The following is a 21,866-nucleotide window of genomic DNA, read 5'->3' as shown; positions in this document are numbered from 1 at the left end:
AGAGCCCTTGTGAGACCGTATGCTGGTGCGGTTGGGGTTCCTTCTAATGCAGGACAATGCTAGATCTCATGTGGCTGGAGAGTGGCAGCAGTTCCTGCAAGATGGAGGCAGTGAAGCTATGGACTGGCCGCCCGTTCCCCAGACCTGAATCCCATTGAGCACATCGGGGACATCATGCCTAGCTCCCTCCACCAACGTCACATTGTACCACAGACTATCCAGGAGTTGGCGGCTGCTTTAGTCCAGGTCTGGGAGGAGATCACTCAGGAGACCATTGGCCACCTCATCAGGAGCATGCCCGGGCCTTGTAGGGAGGTCATACAGACACCTCATCAGGAGCATGCCCGGGCCTTGTAGTGAGGTCATACAGACACCTCATCAGGAGCATGCCCGGGCCTTGTAGGGAGGTCATACAGACACCTCATCAGGAGCATGCCCGGGCCTTGTAGTGAGGTCATACAGACACCTCATCAGGAGCATGCCCGGGCCTTGTAGGGAGGTCATACAGACACCTCATCAGGAGCATGCCCGGGCCTTGTAGTGAGGTCATACAGACACCTCATCAGGAGCATGCCCGGGCCTTGTAGGGAGGTCATACAGACACCTCATCAGGAGCATGCCCGGGCCTTGTAGGGAGGTCATACAGACACCTCATCAGGAGCATGCCCAGGCCTTGTAGTGAGGTCATACAGACACCTCATCAGGAGCATGCCCAGGCCTTGTAGGGAGGTCATAAACCTCATCAGGAGCATGCCCGGGCCTTGCAGGGAGGTCATACACCTCATCAGGAGCATGCCCGGGCCTTGTAGGGAGGTCATACAGACACCTCATCAGGAGCATGCCCGGGCCTTGTAGGGAGGTCATACAGACACCCCATTAGGAGCAGAGCATGCCCGGGCCTTGTAGGGAGGTCATACACCTCATCAGGAGCATGCCCGGGCCTTGTAGGGAGGTCATACAGACACCTCATCAGGAGCATGCCCGGGCCTTGTAGGGAGGTCGTACAGCCACCTCATCAGGAGCATGCCCGGGCCTAGTAGGGAGGTCATACACCTCATCAGGAGCATGCCCGGGCCTTGTAGGGAGATCATACATCTCATCAGGAGCATGCCTGGGCATTGCAGGGAGGTCATACAGACACCTCAAAAGGAGCATGCCTGGGCCTTGTAGGGAGGTCATACACCTCATCAGGAGCATGCCTGGGCCTTGTAGGGAGGTCATACCGCCACCTCATCAGGAGCATGCCCGGGCCTTGTAGGGCGGTCATACAGACACCTCATCAGGAGCATGCCCGGGCCTTGTAGGGAGGTCATACACCTCATCAGGAGCATGCCTGGGCCTTGTAGGGAGGTCATACAGACACCTCATCAGGAGCATGCCCGGGCCTTGTAGGGAGGTCATACAGACACCTCATCAGGAGCATGCCCGGGCCTTGTAGGGAGGTCATACAGACACCTCATCAGGAGCATGCCCGGGCCTTGTAGGGAGGTCATACACCTCATCAGGAGCATGCCCGGGCCTTGTAGGGAGGTCATACAGACACCTTATCAGGAGCATGCCCGGGCCTTGTAGGGAGGTCATAAACCTCATCAGGAGCATGCCCGGGCCTTGCAGGGAGGTCATACACCTCATCAGGAGCATGCCCGGGCCTTGTAGGGAGGTCATACAGACTCCTCATCAGGAGCATGCCCGGGCCTTGTAGGGAGGTCATACAGACACCCCATTAGGAGCAGAGCATGCCCGGGCCTTGTAGGGAGGTCATACACCTCATCAGGAGCATGCCCGGGCCTTGTAGGGAGGTCATACACCTCATCAGGAGCATGCCCGGGCCTTGTAGGGAGGTCATACAGACACCTCATCAGGAGCATGCCCGGGCCTTGTAGGGAGGTCGTACAGCCACCTCATCAGGAGCATGCCCGGGCCTAGTAGGGAGGTCATACACCTCATCAGGAGCATGCCCGGGCCTTGTAGGGAGATCATACATCTCATCAGGAGCATGCCTGGGCATTGCAGGGAGGTCATACAGACACCTCAAAAGGAGCATGCCCGGGCCTTGTAGGGAGGTCATACACCTCATCAGGAGCATGCCTGGGCCTTGTAGAGAGGTCATACCGCCACCTCATCAGGAGCATGCCCGGGCCTTGTAGGGAGGGCATACAGACACCTCATCAGGAGCATGCCCGGGCCTTGCAGGGAGGTCATACAGGCACCTCATCAAGAGCATGCCCGGGCCTTGTAGGGAGGTCATACAGACACCTCATCAGGAGCATGCCCGGGCCTTGTAGGGAGGGCATACAGACACCCCATTAGGAGCAGAGCATGCCCGGGCCTTGTAGGGAGGTCATACAGACACCCCATTAGGAGCAGAGCATGCCCGGGCCTTGTAGGGAGGTCATACAGACACCCCATTAGGAGCAGAGCATGCCCGGGCCTTGTAGGGAGGTCATACACCTCATCAGGAGCATGCCCGGGCCTTGTAGGGAGGTCATACAGACACCTCATCAGGAGCATGCCCGGGCCTTGTAGGGAGGTCGTACAGCCACCTCATCAGGAGCATGCCCGGGCCTAGTAGGGAGGTCATACACCTCATCAGGAGCATGCCCGGGCCTTGTAGGGAGATCATACATCTCATCAGGAGCATGCCCGGGCCTTGTAGGGAGGTCATACAGACACCTCAAAAGGAGCATGCCCGGGCCTTGTAGGGAGGTCATACACCTCATCAGGAGCATGCCTGGGCCTTGTAGAGAGGTCATACCGCCACCTCATCAGGAGCATGCCCGGGCCTTGTAGGGAGGGCATACAGACACCTCATCAGGAGCATGCCCGGGCCTTGTAGGGAGGTCATACACCTCATCAGGAGCATGCCCGGGCCTAGTAGGGAGGTCATACAGCCACTTCATCAGGACCATGCCCGGGCCTTGTAGGGAGGTCATACAGACACCTCATCAGGAGCATGCCCGGGCCTTGTAGGGAGGTCATACACCTCATCAGGAGCATGCCTGGGCCTTGTAGGGAGGTCATACAGACACCTCATCAGGAGCATGCCCGGGCCTTGTAGGGAGGTCATACACCTCATCAGGAGCATGCCTGGGCCTTGTAGGGAGGTCATACACCTCATCAGGAGCATGCCCGGGCCTTGTAGGGAGGGCATACAGGCACCTCATCAAGAGCATGCTCGGGCCTTGCAGGGAGGTCATACAGGCACCTCATCAAGAGCATGCCCGGGACTTGCAGGGAGGTCATACAGGTACATGGAGGCCATACACACTACTCGGCCTCAGTGAGACTTGTTTTAAAGAGGATGTACCATCAGGTACATCCTCTTTAATCTGACCCAGGAATAGAACAGTGCTGTCACGGGGAAACCGGTGCCGCGGTCTGTTTTTTGAACTGCGGCCCGCTTCCCATGTACGGCGCCGTTCTATCCACTGGTACCGGGCCGGGGCTGAAGAACTGGAGGCAGGTTGGGCCGCCCCCAGTGGGAGGGAATTCCCTCCCCTCTATGACGCGACTTCATTAGAATCAATGGAGCCGCGTCATAGAGGGGCGGGGGTTTCCTACCACTGGGGGCGGCCCAACTTGGTACCCTTGGATAAAACGGTGCCATACACGGGAACCAGGCCGCGGCACCAGCTTCCCCCTGACGGCGCCGTTCTATCCCTGGGTCAGATTAAATAGGTTGTACCTGATGGTCTTTAAGGACATTACAGCAAAGTTGGACCAGCCTGTAGTGTGTTTTTCCACTTTAGTTCTTGTGTGACGGCAAAAGCAGGCCACTATTGCGTAATAAATGTGATTCCATTAAAGGGGTACTCCGGGCTGGCGGTATTTTTAGCGTATGGCCGGGGAGGGGGTGGATATAGACGCCGCTGTCCACTTACCTCCCCGGTTCCAGCGCCAGGTCCCATATCATGCTGCCCCTTTCTCCCATCCTGCTGCCTCTTCCTGGTCTGAGCTGCGGCTTGAGACGTGAAGTCCCGTCTTGGCTACTTGAGTTTCCTTGAGACGCCCCGCCCCTTTCTAATGATGATGAATGCAGTATGTCAGCGGGGGGTGGGCTGGATCGGTGCTATGAGGGTAGTTAGTGCTCATAACAGTCTTACTGGACCATGGAGCAAACTACTAACTGCACCAGTATGGAACCCAGGAGAACTTTGGCTTATTTCCCTTCTAGTAAGAACATATGCACCCCTTGCTAACCTGAGCATACATGTGTCTGATGAATGAGAGGCTAGTGCAGGTGGATGTCCACCTTATACTCCCATGTATACATATTACTGTGCTCCCCCTCTAATACAGCAGCTGGACAATGTGGCCCCTCACCCCTGTTGTTGTCTGCTTCCTTTTTCTATAAGGATTCTACCAATGTTCCCAACCTGTTGCAGTGACACAATCAGGGCCGCTTCTGCCATGAGGCGGAATGAGTATTCCGCCTCAGGTGGCAGATTCTGCGGCCCTGCAGCCGCTCACCTGTCCTGCGACAGCCGTCCGGTCCCGCCACCAACGCTCACCGCTGTCCCCCGCCGAGCTCCCGCGCTGTCAAGTCAGCATCTTTCATGGTCCTCCAGCAAGTTGTGAGTGCCCGGGGTCAGCGGGGGCCGCGATGAGCTGGGACAGCGGTTATCGTTGGCGGCGGGATGGCGGCGATGACAGCCGCTGACTGACGGCGCAGGAGCCCGGCAGGGGACAGCAGTGAGCGTTGGTGACGGGAGTGCTGCGGCAGGACAGGTGAGTGGATGCATGGCTGGAGCGTGTGGGGGGGTTGGGGGTGTTTGTATAGGGGGGTGCTGGGTACGCGTTGTGGTCCTGGGGGGGGGGGGGGTTTGGGGAGCTAGTGAGGGGGCGGCCGCCTGCGGTTTGCCTCAGGCGGCGGAGACCCCGGAATCGGCCCTGGACACAATGACCGGCAGTGGTGACCCCTCCATCATGGGAGTTGCAGTCTTGATTGGGTTTTGAATGTTTCTGGCACTGAGTGTTGTTCTCTGGTTGCACAGAGTGAGTATATGTGTAGCCGGGCAGCAGACGGGCACACCGGGAGTCATCACCACCGTCATTCCCATACAGACAGCTGTCGGCCTTGGCTGCGGGGTCCATGCCTTTCACCAGCGGAGAGGATGCAGCGTCACAGCTGCTTGTAACTTAAGGTCATCCATGATTTCCAGTAGGAAACTATGGGCCCCTGACACTCTCCTCCATGTCTAGTACCTCTATGTAACGCAGCGTGCAGCCACAGGCTCAGCCGCTAAGATGTCAGACAGCTCTCTAGGGATCGGATATGAACTCCAGAAATTACCGGCCATATGCTGTGTCCGCGAGAAGCCTCTTGTGTGAAATGACCTCACTAACCTGGGTGACTCACGCCATGACACTAGCTGACATTTACAGTATCCTCTGATATTAGGGGCAGAGGGGAACAGTTGTGTTGCATTTCAGCTCCTTATCATTAACCCCTAGACGACCTAGGACCTACCTGTACGCACTGGCTGGCTGTCACCAGATGACCCTGGGCATACAGGTACATCCTGGGTTATGAAGCGTGCTGCGGAGTGGAGTGTGCCTCATAGCATGTGGGGCCTCAGTTAATGACAGGCTGCAGAGATTGCGCTGCAGCCTGTCGTTAACCCCTTAAACACAGCGTTTAAGTGTAAGTGACAGTAGCAAAAAGTGTCTGGAAGATGCTGAGGTGTCTGGCAGCGGCTTGTGCCTTCTAGATGGACCAACCTGTCTTGGATCTGAATGATCACTGGATTATCGGCACTGTTGTCTGATGCGACAAACAATGACTTTTTTTTAGTCCTGAAAAAATGGTGTCATTAATCAGCTGATCTCAGGGGCCTATTACATTATTGTCCAATAATAAAACCCTTCTACCTCCGTCCAAGTAAGACACATTCACATTTGGGTGACCCAGGAGCGTTAACCATCCTATGGATCAATGAGGCGATCAGATAAGGACAGGCAACTGAGGCTTCCATTCACTGACTGCAAGCAGACACCTAGGAATAAGGGATTGATTCTGAAATGTCAAACTTTTTTTTTTAATAATTTTTATGAATAGGCTTGGCTCTGTTAATATCCTTTATAATGTGACAAGTGGAAATCCAGCCTAAGCAGTATGTGGTCGCCTGTGACCCGGGTGAATGTGATCTGCGGGCAGGAGGGGACGGGCAGATTCTTAGTGTTGGCCGCATGACAGCTGCTATCATAACTGTAATATAAGAAGCGATAGGAGAAATGTCTCTGACTGTATGAGCTGTGGATGTATGGATGGATCCAGTTCTGCAGCCTCAGCAATAACATCTTTTATGAAGGACATTCGGTTCTGTGCAGTCCTATCGATTGGGGGGGACCTGTTCCAGTCCTATATGTGACGCCATACAGTGACGCTCTTTACTTGCACAGAGAATCATCAACGTAAAGTGATAGCTTTTTATCAGGCAGATATTGTCCCAGTGTAATAGAACCAGTGATCAGCCGACGAAGCAAAAGCCTGCTCGTGTACTAGACAATGTGCGGTCAACAGCTGATTAACAACATGGCCGCACGATGGTCAAGCTTTGTAATAAGCGATGCAGACGACTGTAGGTCTAGGGATCAGTGCTCAATTTTTTTTTTTCTTTTAAATCAACTGGTTTCAGAAAATTTTATAAAGATTTGTACATGTCTTATTAAAAAGTGTCTCCAGTATTCCAGCACTTATCAGCTGCTGTATGTCCTGCAGGAAGTGGTGTATTCTCTCCAGTCTGACACAGTGCTCTCTGCTGCCCCCTCTGTCCATGTCAGGAAATGTTCAGAGCAGCAGCAAATCCCCATAGAAAACCTCTCCTGCTCCCCATAATAGAATGAAAACACCACTTCCTGCAGGATATACAGCAGCTTACAAGTACTAGAAGCCTTTGGTTTATCCTGAGGTGGCTAAATGTTTTTTTTTTTACAGAGAATAGTGACCATCTTTTCTTTGTTTGTTTGCAGGGTCCCCTTCATTCCATCCTACTGGCTGCACTTAGAAGATCCTTTAGCAAGAGGTAGGGATGCATATCTGCTTCATACAGGTTATAGAAACTTGCTGTCCTAGCTGTCACAGACACATTGGGGGAGATTTATCAAAGGGTGTAAAATTTAGACTGGTGCAAACTACCCACAGCAACCAATCACAGCTCAGCTTTAGGCAGTGCTGAAAGGAAAGCTGAGCTGTGATTGGTTGCTGTAGGCATTTTGCACCAGTCTAAATTTTACACCCTTTGATAAATCTCCCCCATAGGCTTTTTATTTGTATTAGACATAATACTGCCATCTAGAGGTGGATTGAGGCACTGCGTGTCAGAATCATTCGTCTCCTCCTCATGTTTGTAATTTTATGTCTGGTTCTTTCAGGGAGCAGGGCAGGGGGTATGAACCGTGAGGGGGCCCCCGGGAAGAGTCCGGAAGAGATGTATGTTCAGCAGAAGGTGCGGGTCTTACTCATGCTGCGGAAGATGGGCTCCAATGTGAGTATTATATCCCACAGAGACACTGCCGCTGTGTGTTCACATGGGTGAGCTGCATTTGTTTTATCCTTACCCTTAATCTCTTCCCAGTTGACGCCCAGTGAAGAGGCGTTCCTGCGGACGTATGCCGGAGTGGTTAATAGCCAGCTTAGTCAGCTGCCGCAACACTCGATTGATCAAGGTACGTGAAAGGAAGAGAGCCAGGATTGACTGCAAATATGCTGCACCTTCCGTCACCTCAGCACAGACTAAGGGTAGTATTACACGGCCGATGGTGGCCTGATAATAACTGTAAACGATCGCTGATCTGCTATATCAGCGCTCGTTTACTTGTCCTATTACACAGCCTCATAATCATTTCACAAGGGCTGCATGGACATTGTTACCGATGTCCTTGCAGCCCTTGCTTTAAACTGCATACATTACCTATCCATGGTCCAGGGCTCCTCTTGCGGTCTGCTTCTCCCCAGGTCTCGCGCGCTGCAGCTTTAGAGCGGCCTGTCAGCTAAGAAGCTGCAGTGCATGGGACCCGGGAAGAAACAGAGCGCAGGAGGAGCCCTGGACCATGGATAGGTAATGTATGCACTTTGCAAATTGTCAGCCGCTGGCCGCGCACCGCTGTTACATGTGGCGATGCGCGGTTGGCGCCCGACAGTTGTAGTTCCAAACCTATATCCATCCTAAGGTATCAGAGGAGCCAGGGTGCACCAAGAAATCCTTCCCCCGCCATTACTCCTCTTCCAGCAGCCTAAGCTGTTCACACCCGACAAGAAGGATCTAAAGCTCCAATCCCCAGAGTGCAGCAGGCTCTAGGAAAGGGACTGCTCAGTGTAGAATGACTTAGCAGTCAGTAGGTGGCGCTGCTTTTCATCATTATATATAACTGTTTTGTGGATTTTTATTTCAGTCACTGCCTCTTCTTTGCACTTTGCAGTTTTTTTTACTCTGACATTTTAGTAAAGGAAAATGTTACCACATAAATCATCATGTCCGCTCCCTATACAGAGCCATTCTCCTGGTATAAGCAGCAGCATCATCCAGTCTGTGAGCAGAAGCAGGGGGAATTGCATCATTTTGTACAGATGTCCATTCACTATGGCCTCAGGTGACCCCCCCCCCCCCCCCCCCCCCCACCACCACCACCAATCCTCTCAGGGACGCATCATAATCAGACTTGTGGACAGTGACCCCAGACGGTCACTACGCTGCTTGTAATCCTGGTGGAACGGGGGTTTTTTGTTTTCTCATCTGATCTGATTCTCATCAGGGATCTAGTCCTGTTATCCAGTGTATGCGACATCTGTAGGTAGGATAGTAATGATCAGTAAGATGGTGCATCCTGTTAATGTTCTGGTTCATAGATGACACAAGACACCTCTTCTCATAGATGAGATTAAATGGCTTCAACTACAACTCCCAGCATGGCAGGCACCCATGAGACTGTGTGAATATGCCTGGAGTTGTCCAAAAGCAATGGGAGTCATAGGTAGTTAACTACTGTTAAAGGGGTTATCCAGGATTAGAAAAAACACAGCTACTTTCTTGCAAAAACAGTGAATCCCCTATTCTCTGGTTGTGTGTGGTATTACAGTTTAGCTTCAGTCACTTCAATGGAAATGAGCTACAAACCCCACACCCAATCTGAGGACAAGAATGGCACAGCTTCTGGAAGAAAGCAGCTATGTTTTTCTAAGCCTGGATAACCCCTTTTTAGCATGTATCCCCTCTGGTGACTATGCTTCTAATGGCTAAAACTGACCTCCCCATAACTCTCTGCTGCTTTCAGTTTAAAGGGTTTATCCGCGCTACAAAAACATGGCCACTTTTCCCCTCTCTTCCCTCCAGATTGGTTGGGGTTTCAAACTCCGTTCCATAGAAGTAAATGGAGCTTAGTTCCAAACCGCACTTGAACTGGAGATGAGAGGGGGAAAGTGGCCATGTTTTTGTAGCGCAGGATAACCCCTTTTTAAATGCTGTGGTTCCCCAGAGTGACCACTAGGTGTCACTGCAGCACCCTTCAGCGATCACTCATCATCATCATTTTTTTTTTTTTTTTTGTCATTTTGCTGTAGGGACGTTCTTTGGGTTTTCTGCTGACACGCAATATACAAGTCCCTGCTTGTACACGAATATTAATGTTTTATAGAATGTAACTATAGGCCGACAACATATGTGATTGCATCTGCAGACACGTGACGGATCCCTACTCCCTAGGTGGTTAGTGATAACGTCTCCTAGACGCGTGTGCGGAGGCCTGACTATCCGAGGGGAGCAGATTGTGTTAATTATTTGCTTGTTATCATAGCCCACAATTTAATATAAGAGTGATAGAGGCCGGCCTGTACACAGTCAGATAGCGGATGTCTGGGATCCGCATGGCTGCGCCTGTGAAATCTGCTGTGGAGAGTTTAATTAAAAGACGCCGCAATTATCCCGGAAAGGCTGATTTCTCCCGACTCATTGTAATTAGCTGCAGGCGGTGCTGTAGATGTAATGCCCAGACGCCGGGCGTGATGGCGCTACTCACCTGTCATGTATGATAAGGAGTGACTTGGGTGACTGCGCTGCTAACGTCTCCATAGTGGCTTCAATATCAGTAGGATGGTTATATACAGCCATGTGTTTCTGCCGCCAGACAGGTGTATAGATAAAACCTGTTCACACATCACTGTTTGGAGCAGAACCTTTAGCAAGAGTCTTTGCTGTGTAGCGATCTGCAGTCTGCGTCCGTGTTCTCAGCCATTACAGACGGATACTGTCATCAGACCGGTTATGTAGTGTATTTTACGTAGTAGAGTGGAAGGGGACAGACTAGAGCCCAGGTGGCCCCCCAGCTGTTGCAGAACTTGCCAGGCATGATGGGAGTTGTAGTTTAGCAACAGCTGGAGGGCCGTGTGTTTGACACCCATATACTTTAGCAGGGATGGTGAACCATGGCTCTCCAGCTGTTGCCAAACTACAACTCTGATCATGCCTGGACAGCCAAAGCTAACACTTTGGCTGTCCATGCATGATGGGAGTTGTAGTTTTGCAACAGCTGAAGAACCAAGGTTCCCCATCCCTGTATTAAAGTATAGAGAAGTGACAGCTGCTTCCTTTGATCATCTTCTGAGCTCTAAACTTGTAGCTGCACAAGCAGGATGTCAGAGAGAGAGGCTGGCAGTCCATGCCCTGGTCCTAAATGTCGGACCCCCACCGATTGTAAGGATAGGGATTCTGTGTCCTCCATCTGATTGTAGTAGTGGTTGGGCATATGTGCTACTGCACCATTCAACATAGAGGGTTTGGCTATCTTCTTTAGTGTACTGTGTGTTTATTGGTGAGAAATCCAATTTAAAAAGTATTCTGGCGTCACTCTTTAAGGCTTGGTCCATATTACGTAGCAGTTTTGCAGCCTCTATGAGGTAGTTGCACAAATTGCATTGACCTGCTAGTCACATGACGTGCGCTTTATGACTTTGCATCCCCCATTACACACAGGCAGGCCTCAATGGGGGGCGGAGGAGTCACGTGCAGCCCTAGCCCCATTATCTAGCACTGCATATTGGGGGTCAGCTTTGTTTTGCTGCTTGTTCTTTGCACAATGTAAAATGGAGAGTCCATAACTGGAGTGAAGGGCGGGGGGTGGTCAAGAGAATCGGGGTCCGCTGTGCAGATGTGCTTGTAAGATGGGATTTCTATTGGTGGAAGGAACCTACAGGGACTGTCCATTATGGTAAAGGTCCTTTATGTTTCAGTGACAATAATCATGTGATATTTAGCTCCACTTCAGCTCTCCAGAACCACAGGTCCCAGCATGCATCTGCCAGACGGAGGATGAGACTTCACATTCGTCACCCAGTCGCAGGGTGCCCAAGGATGACCTATAAGTATATAATAGGATTAGATAGCTCTAAGGGATTTTCATGTCAAGCTTTACCCCTTATGCCTAATCCTCCTTGATCTGACCATGGCTTCACTGCTATGTGCCTGGCCTGTTCCGCCAGCTGCATCCTCAAGGGGGCACCAGCAGACACAAGGTTATCCATTACTGTTCCTGGAGTTCCTCTGTGGAAGGAATGTGCTTTTCCCAGACATGATAAAATGTATGGTTATTATGGAGCTGGAGATGATAGCTGTATCATATGATATATATATATATATATTATAATGTGTGCGCGTGAATGCAAGAAACTGTCATATATCTTCTAAGAGAAAATTGTATCTTCCCCTTCTTATAAGGCTCTGCTCAAGCTTAAAGGGAAACTCTGCAGGTTGGAAGCCTCTAACCTGCTGATATGCCCATATAGTGTAAGGGGCACTCTGGGGGAGGGTAAGCTTCTTACCTTCATCCTCTGCGCCTTTTTGGGCAACTTTCTACTTTATTATATATGCTATTGAGGTGGTTTGGTTCATTTGGGTGCGGGGCTACCATCCTCTGTGCACCCATCTGTGCCCGCCCTCCGCCTTCTAATGAATATCCTTCTGGTGTTCTGTAATGTTGAGCGCTGGAGTGATGTCACTGCAGAGCGCTGCTCCAGTAGTCATAAGTAGGGACTGGCTGTCTGGGTAGATCGGTGCTTTGAAGCTGGTAGTCCAAGCCCAAGTGAACCAAACTACAAAGATCCTGAGACTAGCGCTGAGGGTCAAGGTAAGAAAATTACCTTAATCCTCAATGCCCTGTGCACTGTGGGGGCACATAAGCAGGTTAGCTTAAAGGGGTAGTTCACAAAAATTTTTTCTTTCTTTTCCACTGGTGCCAGAAAGTGCACAGGATTTGTAACTTACTACCTCTTAAAAAATCTTCAGTCTTCCAGTACTTATCAGCTGTTGTATGTCCTGCAGGAAGTGGAGTATTCTTTCCAGTTTGGAAAGCAGTTAGGGTACAAACACACACACACACACACACACACACACACACCGTATACGCAGCAGATCTGCAGCAGATTTGATGCTGTGTTCAGTTATTTAGATCTAATCTGCTGTGTATTTGTTGCGTATCGCAGCAGTAAATACGCTGCGTATATAGTGTGTGTGTTTATACCCTAAAGGTTTTCTATGGAGATCTGCTTCTGCTCTGGACAGTTCCTGACATGGACAGAGGTGGCAGCAGAGAGCACTGTGTCAGACTGGAAAGTATATACCACTTCCTGCAGTACATACAGAAGCTGATAAGTACTGGAAGAGTGGAGATTCTTTAAGCTTTCTCTTTAAAACTGATCAGGTTACAGTTGTCTGTAGAGGTCTATGAGGAGAGAAAGCTCTAGTAAATGTTATCTCCCTTTTTACAGCTTACACTATTGATCACTGCTGTATGATGTCCTCACTGCTGCCTCTGAGTGTGTGCTATACAGTTATGAGGGAGCAGGATTCTCTGTTTGTGCAATGCATGGAGATGTGAAGAGCCCCCTATGTCAGTCAAGGAGGGCTTGGAAAGAAGCGTGCCAGGCTGTGGCACTTGAGCAACCTGGCTCCACCTACTTGACACTTGGCTGAGAAGGCAAATTGAGAGTAGTCCAGTTTGCTTTTTATACCTTACCTGCTATCCATCATTGCCTGCGGATTTCCTTGAGGGAGAAAAAAAAAGACACAAACAAAGTAATTAAAATAAAAAACTCAGTAGGTTAAAGCAGTCTGGTTAGTGACGCGCTCGGATGTTATAAATAGGCGGCTTTTATGAAAATCCGTGAAATTAAAAAAAGAAAATGGCTTTTTTTTCCTCCTCCGCCAGCACAGGAGCAGATGACAGCGGCAGCGGCGTAGGTGGCTGCTGTGTAGGAGGACCTGTCACTTCTCGGCGGCCTCAGCACCTTCACAGCTCTCTGATCCCACACGACTACTACTACACAGGGGCTGGCAGGATTATAGGGGGGGGGGGGGGGAGGATGGCTTAGGCCAAGGCATTGATCCATTCTTCTCTCTTTTGGATCTACCGATCTGTGGCTCCCCAGCTGTTGCAAAAACGGCAACTCCCAGCATGCCCAGACAGCCGTTGGCTGTCCGGGCATGCTAGGAGTTGTAGTTCTTGCAACAGCTATGTTGCAGTATCTGCAATAAGAAAAAACTACACGTGTGACTTCATCTTCCCGTATATATCTCACCACACATCTGTGTTACATTCGTGCTGTGAACGACACCCAATGCATCGCAATAGGTGAAAATCCACATAGCAGGAGCGAGCGCGTGGTCTGCTTCTAGTTAACTCCATCCTTGCCTAATGTGAATTGGTGCTTTCAGCAGAAGGATGGGACATCTTGGATTATTTTGTTCTCTGAGAGAGAAGCCGCTAGGCTCTGGATGTGTGTGTGTGTGTGTGTGTGTGTGTGTGTGTGTGTGTGTGTGTGTGTGTGTGTGTGTGATATATATATGAAATTTGTGCATCTTGTGGCATGGTGGAAGGAGACTGAAATAAGGCTGGTTTCACACTGCATTTTTGCAATCCTTTTTTCAAAAATGTTTCTGTGAATGCAAAAAAAAAACTGGTGCATTTGTTTTTCCATTGACTTCTTTTAAAACAAAAACTGATCAAAATGCATCACAAAGACCATTTTTTTGTGTACCCTATAAAATAAGAGGTTTCTTTATCTGTTATAATGGAAATCAATGGAATAACAGATGCACCCAAATTGATCCATTTTTTTCATCCTTTTTTTTTTTTTTTTTTTTTGGCATGAAACTGAAAACGCAGTGTGAACCCAGCCTGACTAAATAAATAGTGTAGTAATACATAGAAGGTATAATTATTACTTAGCACTTGTAATAAATGAACATGAGGACCCTTCTGCAGTTGTCGATTTCTTTGCGTTTGGTATAAATATGGTGGCACAGTGTAACGATTTAAAAAATGTAAGTGTCCATGGGCGGTGAGTGTGACAGTAACGTCCTCTGTGCCCGATCCTCAGGTCGCTGTCTGCAGGAGATGTCTGGATCCCGAGCCGCTCTAAAATGCGCCGGCCTCATTAGGTATCAGAACGTCAACCTGCAGCTTTCCGTGCCCTCGCAGCTTATCTGTCCTGTCGCCATGGTAACTGAAGAGCGGTCTTCTCGCTCTGCTGGTAAGGGAGGCAGCTCCCAGTAGGATTGTGTTGGTGGATTGAGGGGGGGGGGATTATTAGAGCGCTGGTTCTTGGCTCTTCCCCCGGCTGTCAGTGCACACACAGCTCATGATTCGTGGCCGCGCCATTCTTTGATATCATATGAATCCAGTCTCTGCTGCTGAAGGTGGCGGTGACCGGGCGGCTTAATTGGAGTATTGTGTGGGTGCCAGCCTACAGGAGAGAAACCACACTGTGACTTGGATATACGGCCCAAGTCCTGCACTACAGATAGATGGATATATATATATATATATATATATATATATATATATATATATACACACACACACACACACATTATATATAAGATATATATATTATATATAATGTGTGTGTATATGTCGCTTTATGGCAGCAATATATTCTGCAGAGCCCAGTGCATTATGGGAGTTGTAGTTCTGCAACTGTATCTGATCAATCTGATTATAAGTCAGGGCTACAAATCTGGTATTTTGCAAGACTAGGTATTTATGGACCTGTGCCCTGTAACTCGTGGTCCTCCATCTGTAGAATTCCCATGGCTTTGGCTGTCCAGCCATGATGGAAATTGTAGTTTTGCAACAGATGGAGAGCCAGGAGTTTGACATCCTTCTAGAACCTTTTGCCACATGATGTTGTGATGCTCTGTGGCTGTCAGGGCATGCAGGGAACTGTAGTTTTGGAAGAGCTAGAGGGTTGCAGGATTTGGGGGCATTGCTACAGGTGGGGTGGAGGTCCCCTTTAAGGTAATACTAGTCATGGCTGGCTTCTGTACTGTTTTGTATCCATGTCCCATCTTTTGTTGCAGACTCAGTGACAAGTCTTTCTCCTGTTTCTTCAGGTGCTGAGGATGTGGTGATGGCGTTCTCCAGGTCAGAAGCAGAAGATCGCAGGCAGTAACCGCACAGCAGCCATTGCCAAATCCCAGAGCACAGATGGGAGCAGCAGAGGTGCCCCGGAGTTCCCCTGGATTCCTCCTCCTCCCAGTCTCCCCATGTTTTTACAGTCTCCCCAAATTTCTAATATGATTTTATGTCCGTGAGACTCTCCCCAATGGCTGCTGACTTCTTTATTTCCACAAAAACGACCAAGACGACCCGGCACTGGCGGTGGCCTGCCACGTGGAGAGCGGACTCCTTTTCACCTTTTTCTTTTGCCCGTAACTTTTTATGTTGAATTTTGTCGGCACTCCCGTTTCTGAGACGAGACATTGGCCCACACTCCCGACTGATTATCCGCAGCCGCAACCAGACCGGAAGCGCGGTTGGGGGACGGTGGCTGGTGAGGTCTGTGCTCTCCATCGGATACGCTTGTACAGACTTTTAGGTTCATATTGTAATTTTTTTTAATTTTTTTTTTTTTTAATTATTGATGATGTCAGCGCTTTGGCTGTTACACTGTGTTTTTGACTTGAAAGAAGTAAGCTTTTGCAGTATTTATTACCAGTCTGGGGGAGGGGGCAATGTCAGGGGGCTTCTGTCTTGATTTCTTTTACTTTAGAAGCACAAAAGAAAAAAATTTATGGAATGGTTTCATAGTTTTTAAAACCTATTTGGTCAGAAGGACGGGACGGCAAGGTCTGAGGGGAGGGATGGTGGGGCGGCTTCATGTTCTCTGTATGTTGTAGTTTGGATATGAGTAGGTTATCTTGTGCCATATGTAAAGCGATGGATGAGAGGTGAGGGCAGGAGCCTGCAGTGATGAGGTGTAACGTGCCTCCTCCATAAGCGATGAGTTTACATTGAAACGTCCTAGTTCTGGGACTGACCTCTGTCTATTGGGAACATGAAGATGGAGATGTGTGCCCACTGGTGCCCTGATCTTTATCTACAGAAAGATTATATAGAAGCCGCCTGGTGAGTGAATTCTGCCGCTAGTTATAAGAGAAGCCACAAGGTTAGGATTGTTTCTGACTAGCGCCGGTTTCACAATAGTGTAGTACAGATGCTTTTTGTCTACCTCTGTATTATATTAGTTTAAAAAGGCTTCTATGAAGATACACCAGGGATGGGGAACTCTGAGCTTTGGCTGTCCAGGCATGATGGGAAGTGTAGTTTTGCAAAAGCTGAATGTTCCCCATCCCTGGCCTTTGGCGTCCTGCACAGGTTACCCTATCTGCTTATTGAAGGGGTTATCCAGCGCTATAAAAACATGGCCACTTTTGCCCGCTCTTGTCTCCACATTGGGTAAGGTTTGAAACTCTGTTCCATTGAAGTGAATGGAACTTAATTGCACACCACACCTGACCTGGAAACAAGAGCGGGGGAAAAGTGGCCATGATTTTGTAGCACTGGCTAATTCCTTTATGTTGGAAAAGTACATCTACCCGGTTGCTTGTTGCCAATCAGTCAGAAACCATGCTTCCTAATTCATGTCAAGGGTTTGTCCAGATGAACAATAGGTTCTTAATGGGGAAATTCCAAGAAGGCAGATTACATCTCCACAGGATAACTATAAAGCTGTCCGTACACCTTCGATAACAGACAGCCTAGCAATCTCCTGACTGGCCCCCATACACAAGACCAAGTGTTCCTGTGTCCTCTATGGAGCGGGGTAAGCCACAGTGAGAGCGCGCTTTTGCGGTCGCTTTTCTCTCCTGAAACAAAGGGCCTGCCATGATTTTCCATCACTCTTGACCCTCATCCCCACTGACATAATTTTTGAGTGGACAGTTGGTAAAGCCGCATACACCTTAGATTGACAGCTCAACCTCCCACGAGCAGTGGGTATGGCTGACTAACGTCTACGGTGTATGGGACTTTAATCAGATAGGTGGAGATAGAACCACCGCCTAACATTAAAATGAAGGTCCTTAGAGCCATTGTTGGAAAGATGCTTCTCTGCATAAACTCCTGTAGCTGCTGAACCTAGTGGAGTATAGTGGGCAGACTCCCCTACAGGATAGGTGATCAGTGCAAACAGAGCGCACTCCAGTCCCTCCAAACCCAGAAGTCTTGGTATTTGATTACCGGTGGCTGAAGAAACATAGAAGATTGTCGGTAGAAAAAGCCCCCCGGTCCATCTAGTCCGTCCCATAGTATTTCCCTTCTTATTATCTTAGGATAGATATATGTATATACCAGGCAGGTTCCATTCAGTTGTTGTAGATTTACCAGCCACCTCAGCTGAAAGTTACCTCCAAGCATCTCCTTTTCATGACAAACTCCTTGAAGTCCAGTCCTGGTAGACTGGAGGTAGAGCGCCCCCTGCTGTGTTATCCGTGTATAACATGTCTGATATGTCATGAATGTGTGCTGTGCGGCCTCCTCTCCCCACCATGTTACTTTCTCCTCGGACGTTACACAATGTGATGGGCGAGGATTGTAATGTAACTGGACTTTTTGTTTACAGGTTCCCAGATATAAGCGGTCTGGGGGGTTCTGGGTGTGGGGGGGCTTATGAGGCTGGGATAATGTAATGTGTAAACTACTGGGTAAATCCATGTGGGGTGGATCATCAGGGGAGGGTCTATGAGCGGAAACCCCTGATTATTTCCATTAGAACACAGATCTCAAAGCCACAGCTTTCCAGCTGTTGCAAAACTACAATTCCCATCATCCCTTGGCTTTGAATGTCCAGGCATGATGGTAGATGTCACAAATCCTGACTAAATTAGCAGGCGCTGCCTTCAGAGCTGTCAGTTCAGTCCGGCCTGTTGTTCTCACGTTTCTCCTAGTCACGTATTGATCAGTTTGATTGATTCTCGTCCACTTCACCTCTCAGCTCTGACGTCTCGTATTATTAGCTCGGATCCTCCGTCTCTTCTCCAACCTGATGTTTGCACAATAAGAAACAGAAGTGAGTGTGTTCTGTCCTATTACTGATCAATGGAAAGCTCAGCAAGACAACATGAATCTTACTTTTCCGTTTCCTGTGTCCGTTAGTCTTATTTGCTGTTGGTGTCTGTGTATACAGTCTGTGCAGCCATATTGGGCATTGCGGGTGACCTTCCTTATGCTTCCTGATCCATAAAGGAAAAGGCTGGCCATTTTAAGAATCTGGCAGGGGGGAATCTGATCAGGAGTACCAACTTACCTCTCCCCGTGCCCGCGGTGAGCGGCGGCACTGGCCTCAGGACCCCCACCGGCTCTGGGATCTCCAGCGACTGGAGTGCTCCAGTCACTGATTGGCATTCTCCAACCCAACCCCCCACCCCCGTTGCGGGCTGGGCGCAGGGAGAGGTAAATTATGACTTTCTACATTACCCCCCGACGGCTGCTGTTTTTAAAATGGCCGGACTCCTTTATCCAGCACTACAAATTGGCCTTGTTTTTGTAGTGCTGGATAATCCCTTTAAGCTTCCTGACCCTTAAAGGGAAATAGCATTGAAAAAGTTTTTTAATTTTTCATTTTATCCATATTTAATAATATTCTTCTATTTTTTCACACTGACCCCAGAGTCTCATAATAGTCCAACCCTTCCTGTATTGTAGAGATCAGTCTTCTCACTATTATCAGACAGGATTACAGTGAAAGGTGACGCCGTTATATATAGATAACACAGGATCTATCAGCACACTAGCCTCTTCTCTGTGCAGTTACCAAGGCAAACACTTATACGTAGAAGTCAATAAGCTTGCTTACTTCCCATCAATGCATGGAGACGTCTGCACAGATCATGGAGCATGCCTATAACTGTGCCATTGAAGTCAGTAGGTGATGGTCACATCTTACACCCTCCGCCTCCCTTAACAATGACATCTGCATAGGTCACAGAGCATGCACAAAACTGTGCCATTGAACTCACTAGGTAATGGTCACATCTTACTCCCCCCCCCCCCCTCTTCACCATGACATCTGCATAGGTCACAGAGCATGCTTACAACTTCTCATGGATGTCAGAAGGTGAAGTGCACAACTCTTAATGCATAATTATGTCTGCAGGGAGCATGCCCACAACATAAAGTCAACAAGTCCTTTACAGGTCCCTGTGGTCCATATGAGTGCTGTAAAGCAAATCTCTGAATGCTGTTTGCAGCTTTGGAAAGGTCCCTACCCTCATAATCATATACAGACAAAATAAAAAGCGGAAAAATATATATGTGTGTCAGTGTATGGTTTTAATTGGTAAATAACAATAATTTGTGCTCTTATTACCTGTCGCAAGCGCTATATTTTCTGTGCATGTTCAATAGTCCAGAATATCTAATAATCACGTATGTTAAAGGGGTTATCCAGGATTAGAAAAACATGGCTGCTTTCTTCCACAAACAGCTTCTCTCCTGTCCTCAGTTTGGGTGCAGGTTTTGCAACTCCGTAATGCCACAAGAATGCTCAGTTTCCTTTAAAGGATAACTCCCACAACTTTTTTTTTTTTTTGCTTATTTAACATATGCAAATAAAGGACACATACCCAATTACTGTCGACCCCCGTCCTCTTCTCCCGGGCGCCATCTTGTGACGATGTTGTCAGAGCCGGGGGGCGGTCCTGGTCTTCCTCCTCAGCGTCTTCTGCTGAAGTGAATGGGGGAGTGCACTTGCGCATCAGCAGCCTTGTCATTGGCTGGAGCGCATCACGTGGCTTCCAGCTTGCTCAGCCCTGATTGGCTGAGCTTGCTGGAAGCAAATGAAAAGGCTGCCTTTTCTCTCCCATGAACCCGGAAGTGAGGGAGATTGCAGGATGGCGGCCGGAGGTGACAGAGAGGCGGACAGCGGACGATTTGAGTGGCGATCGTCACCGGAGGGATGGTGAGTATGGAGTGTGTGTGTGTGTCTATGTTTTTTTGGGGGTTTCTTGCAGGTCCCGCCGGAGTTGTCCTTTTAATTCTGGATAACCCCTTTAAATTAAAAAAATCCTGGCTGCATGGTTAAAGCTTTTTATTCACTACTCAACCCATATTCCGAGGTGTATGGCACGGAGGTTACAGAGCCCAATAATCATCTGGACCAAGGTTCCCCTGGTAATCACATGGCACATAGAATTGCTGTCCTTATTTATGGTTGGGGTGGCTTTGGTCCTCCTTAATTTTATAGCTGACTGACCCACTGTAACAAGGCCTGTATGTGTCATTTAGACATGATCCTTAAAGGGGTTATCTCGGATCAGATGGCTGCTTTCTTTCATGAACAGTACCACACCTGTCCTCAGTTTGTATCCACGTGGTATTGCAGTTCTGTTCCATTGACATGAATGGAGCTAATTTGTAATATCGGGCCATTTCTAAATGACATATATACAGGTTTGTTACAGTGTGTCAGCTGGATATGATTAAGACCAGTTTTCAGCCTTTGGCTTTATATAAGAAAGCATCCAGTCATTCATTGACAGGGGTTATAAGGTTTTGAAGGTCCAAAGCCACCCCAGCCACAAATAAGAACAGATGGCTGCTTTCTTTCATAAACAGCGCCACCCTTGCCCTGAGTTTGTAAGTGGTATTGCAGCTCTGTTCTATTGACATGAATGCAGCTGAATTGTAATATCAGGACAGGTAAAAACAGCAGTTTAAAAAAAAAAAATTCTCTTATCCAATGCTGGTTAATCCCTAATACTCCCGTACACCTTGAGGTGTCGTACATGTGCGTTATCAGTGTACATTGCCACAGGATAGGTTTCTGATATATAAACAATGGGTGCGGAGCCCTGAATTATTACACTGGTAACTCCGTTCGTTGTGGCAGATTGGTTGTACGTTTTATTGTGATTTACCATCGATTCTGTTTTCCTGTTCTCGCCATTCGCACACAGTGGGGGGGACTCTGGCAGGGGTGGATGTAGATTGCAGACACGAGTATTATCTCAGTGCTGGCAGTGACTAATCCAGCGCTCACCTGCCTCCCCCCGGGGCAGCTGCTTATTACAGTCTGGTGATGCAGGCAGGTTATTTCCCGGCTGCTGAAAGACAAAATTCAAGGAGAAGAAAAGAAAAACCTGAAGCCTGAATGTAAAGTATCAGCGGCAGAGCCTCTATATCAGGGATGGGGAACCTTCGGCCCTCCAGCTGTTGCAAAACTACAATTCCCATCATGCCTGGACAGCCAAAGCTTCGCTTTGGCTGTCCAGGCATGATGGGAATTGGCTGTCCAGGCATGATGGGAATTGTAGTTTTGCAACAGTTGGAGGGCCGAAGGTTCCCCATCCCTGCTCTACATGGTCCCTGGATTTCTGTGATGGGGTGTAGGAGACCGATGTCCCCCCAGAAATTTCTACAGGAACTTTCCTTATAAATGGGAGGAGGGGTTGATCACAATCCCTTCTGACTTCCTAAATAGAATGCAGAATCTACAGTAAAGACTAACACATGATATACAAGTCGTGGAGAACATTGAACTATGTCTGATCATCTCAAACCCATCAGGACTGGCCCAGCAGTCACCACTATAGATT

At 48.9% G+C, this 21,866-nt stretch overlaps 1 protein-coding gene and 1 long non-coding RNA gene across 2 annotated transcripts in view; one reads left to right on the top strand and one right to left on the bottom strand.

Annotated features, from left to right (window-relative positions):
* Positions 1-18,411, top strand: part of CTNNBIP1 (catenin beta interacting protein 1) — a 24,077-nt gene extending 5,666 nt beyond the window's left edge. Inside the window, exons 2-5 of the mRNA XM_069947598.1 lie at positions 6,973-7,025; positions 7,375-7,487; positions 7,578-7,668; positions 15,384-18,411. Coding sequence (XP_069803699.1) covers positions 7,392-7,487; positions 7,578-7,668; positions 15,384-15,442 — 246 coding nt within the window. The 5' untranslated portion in view covers positions 6,973-7,025; positions 7,375-7,391 and the 3' untranslated portion in view covers positions 15,443-18,411. The remainder of the gene's footprint in view (positions 1-6,972; positions 7,026-7,374; positions 7,488-7,577; positions 7,669-15,383) is intronic.
* LOC138769255 (uncharacterized) lies at positions 10,749-21,414 on the bottom strand. Its single transcript, XR_011359230.1, has 3 exons — positions 21,189-21,414; positions 13,006-13,033; positions 10,749-11,350 (listed from the first exon to the last, which is right to left on the bottom strand). It is a non-coding gene; the product is annotated as an uncharacterized lncRNA (long non-coding RNA).
* Between the last annotated feature and the right edge of the window lie 452 nt (positions 21,415-21,866).

The sequence above is a fragment of the Dendropsophus ebraccatus genome, chromosome 12 (assembly GCF_027789765.1).
Source record: "Dendropsophus ebraccatus isolate aDenEbr1 chromosome 12, aDenEbr1.pat, whole genome shotgun sequence".
Classification (NCBI taxonomy): domain Eukaryota; kingdom Metazoa; phylum Chordata; class Amphibia; order Anura; family Hylidae; genus Dendropsophus; species Dendropsophus ebraccatus.
The sequence above is the reverse complement of the archived record's forward strand: the minus strand, read 5'-3'. Positions and strand labels throughout refer to the sequence as shown.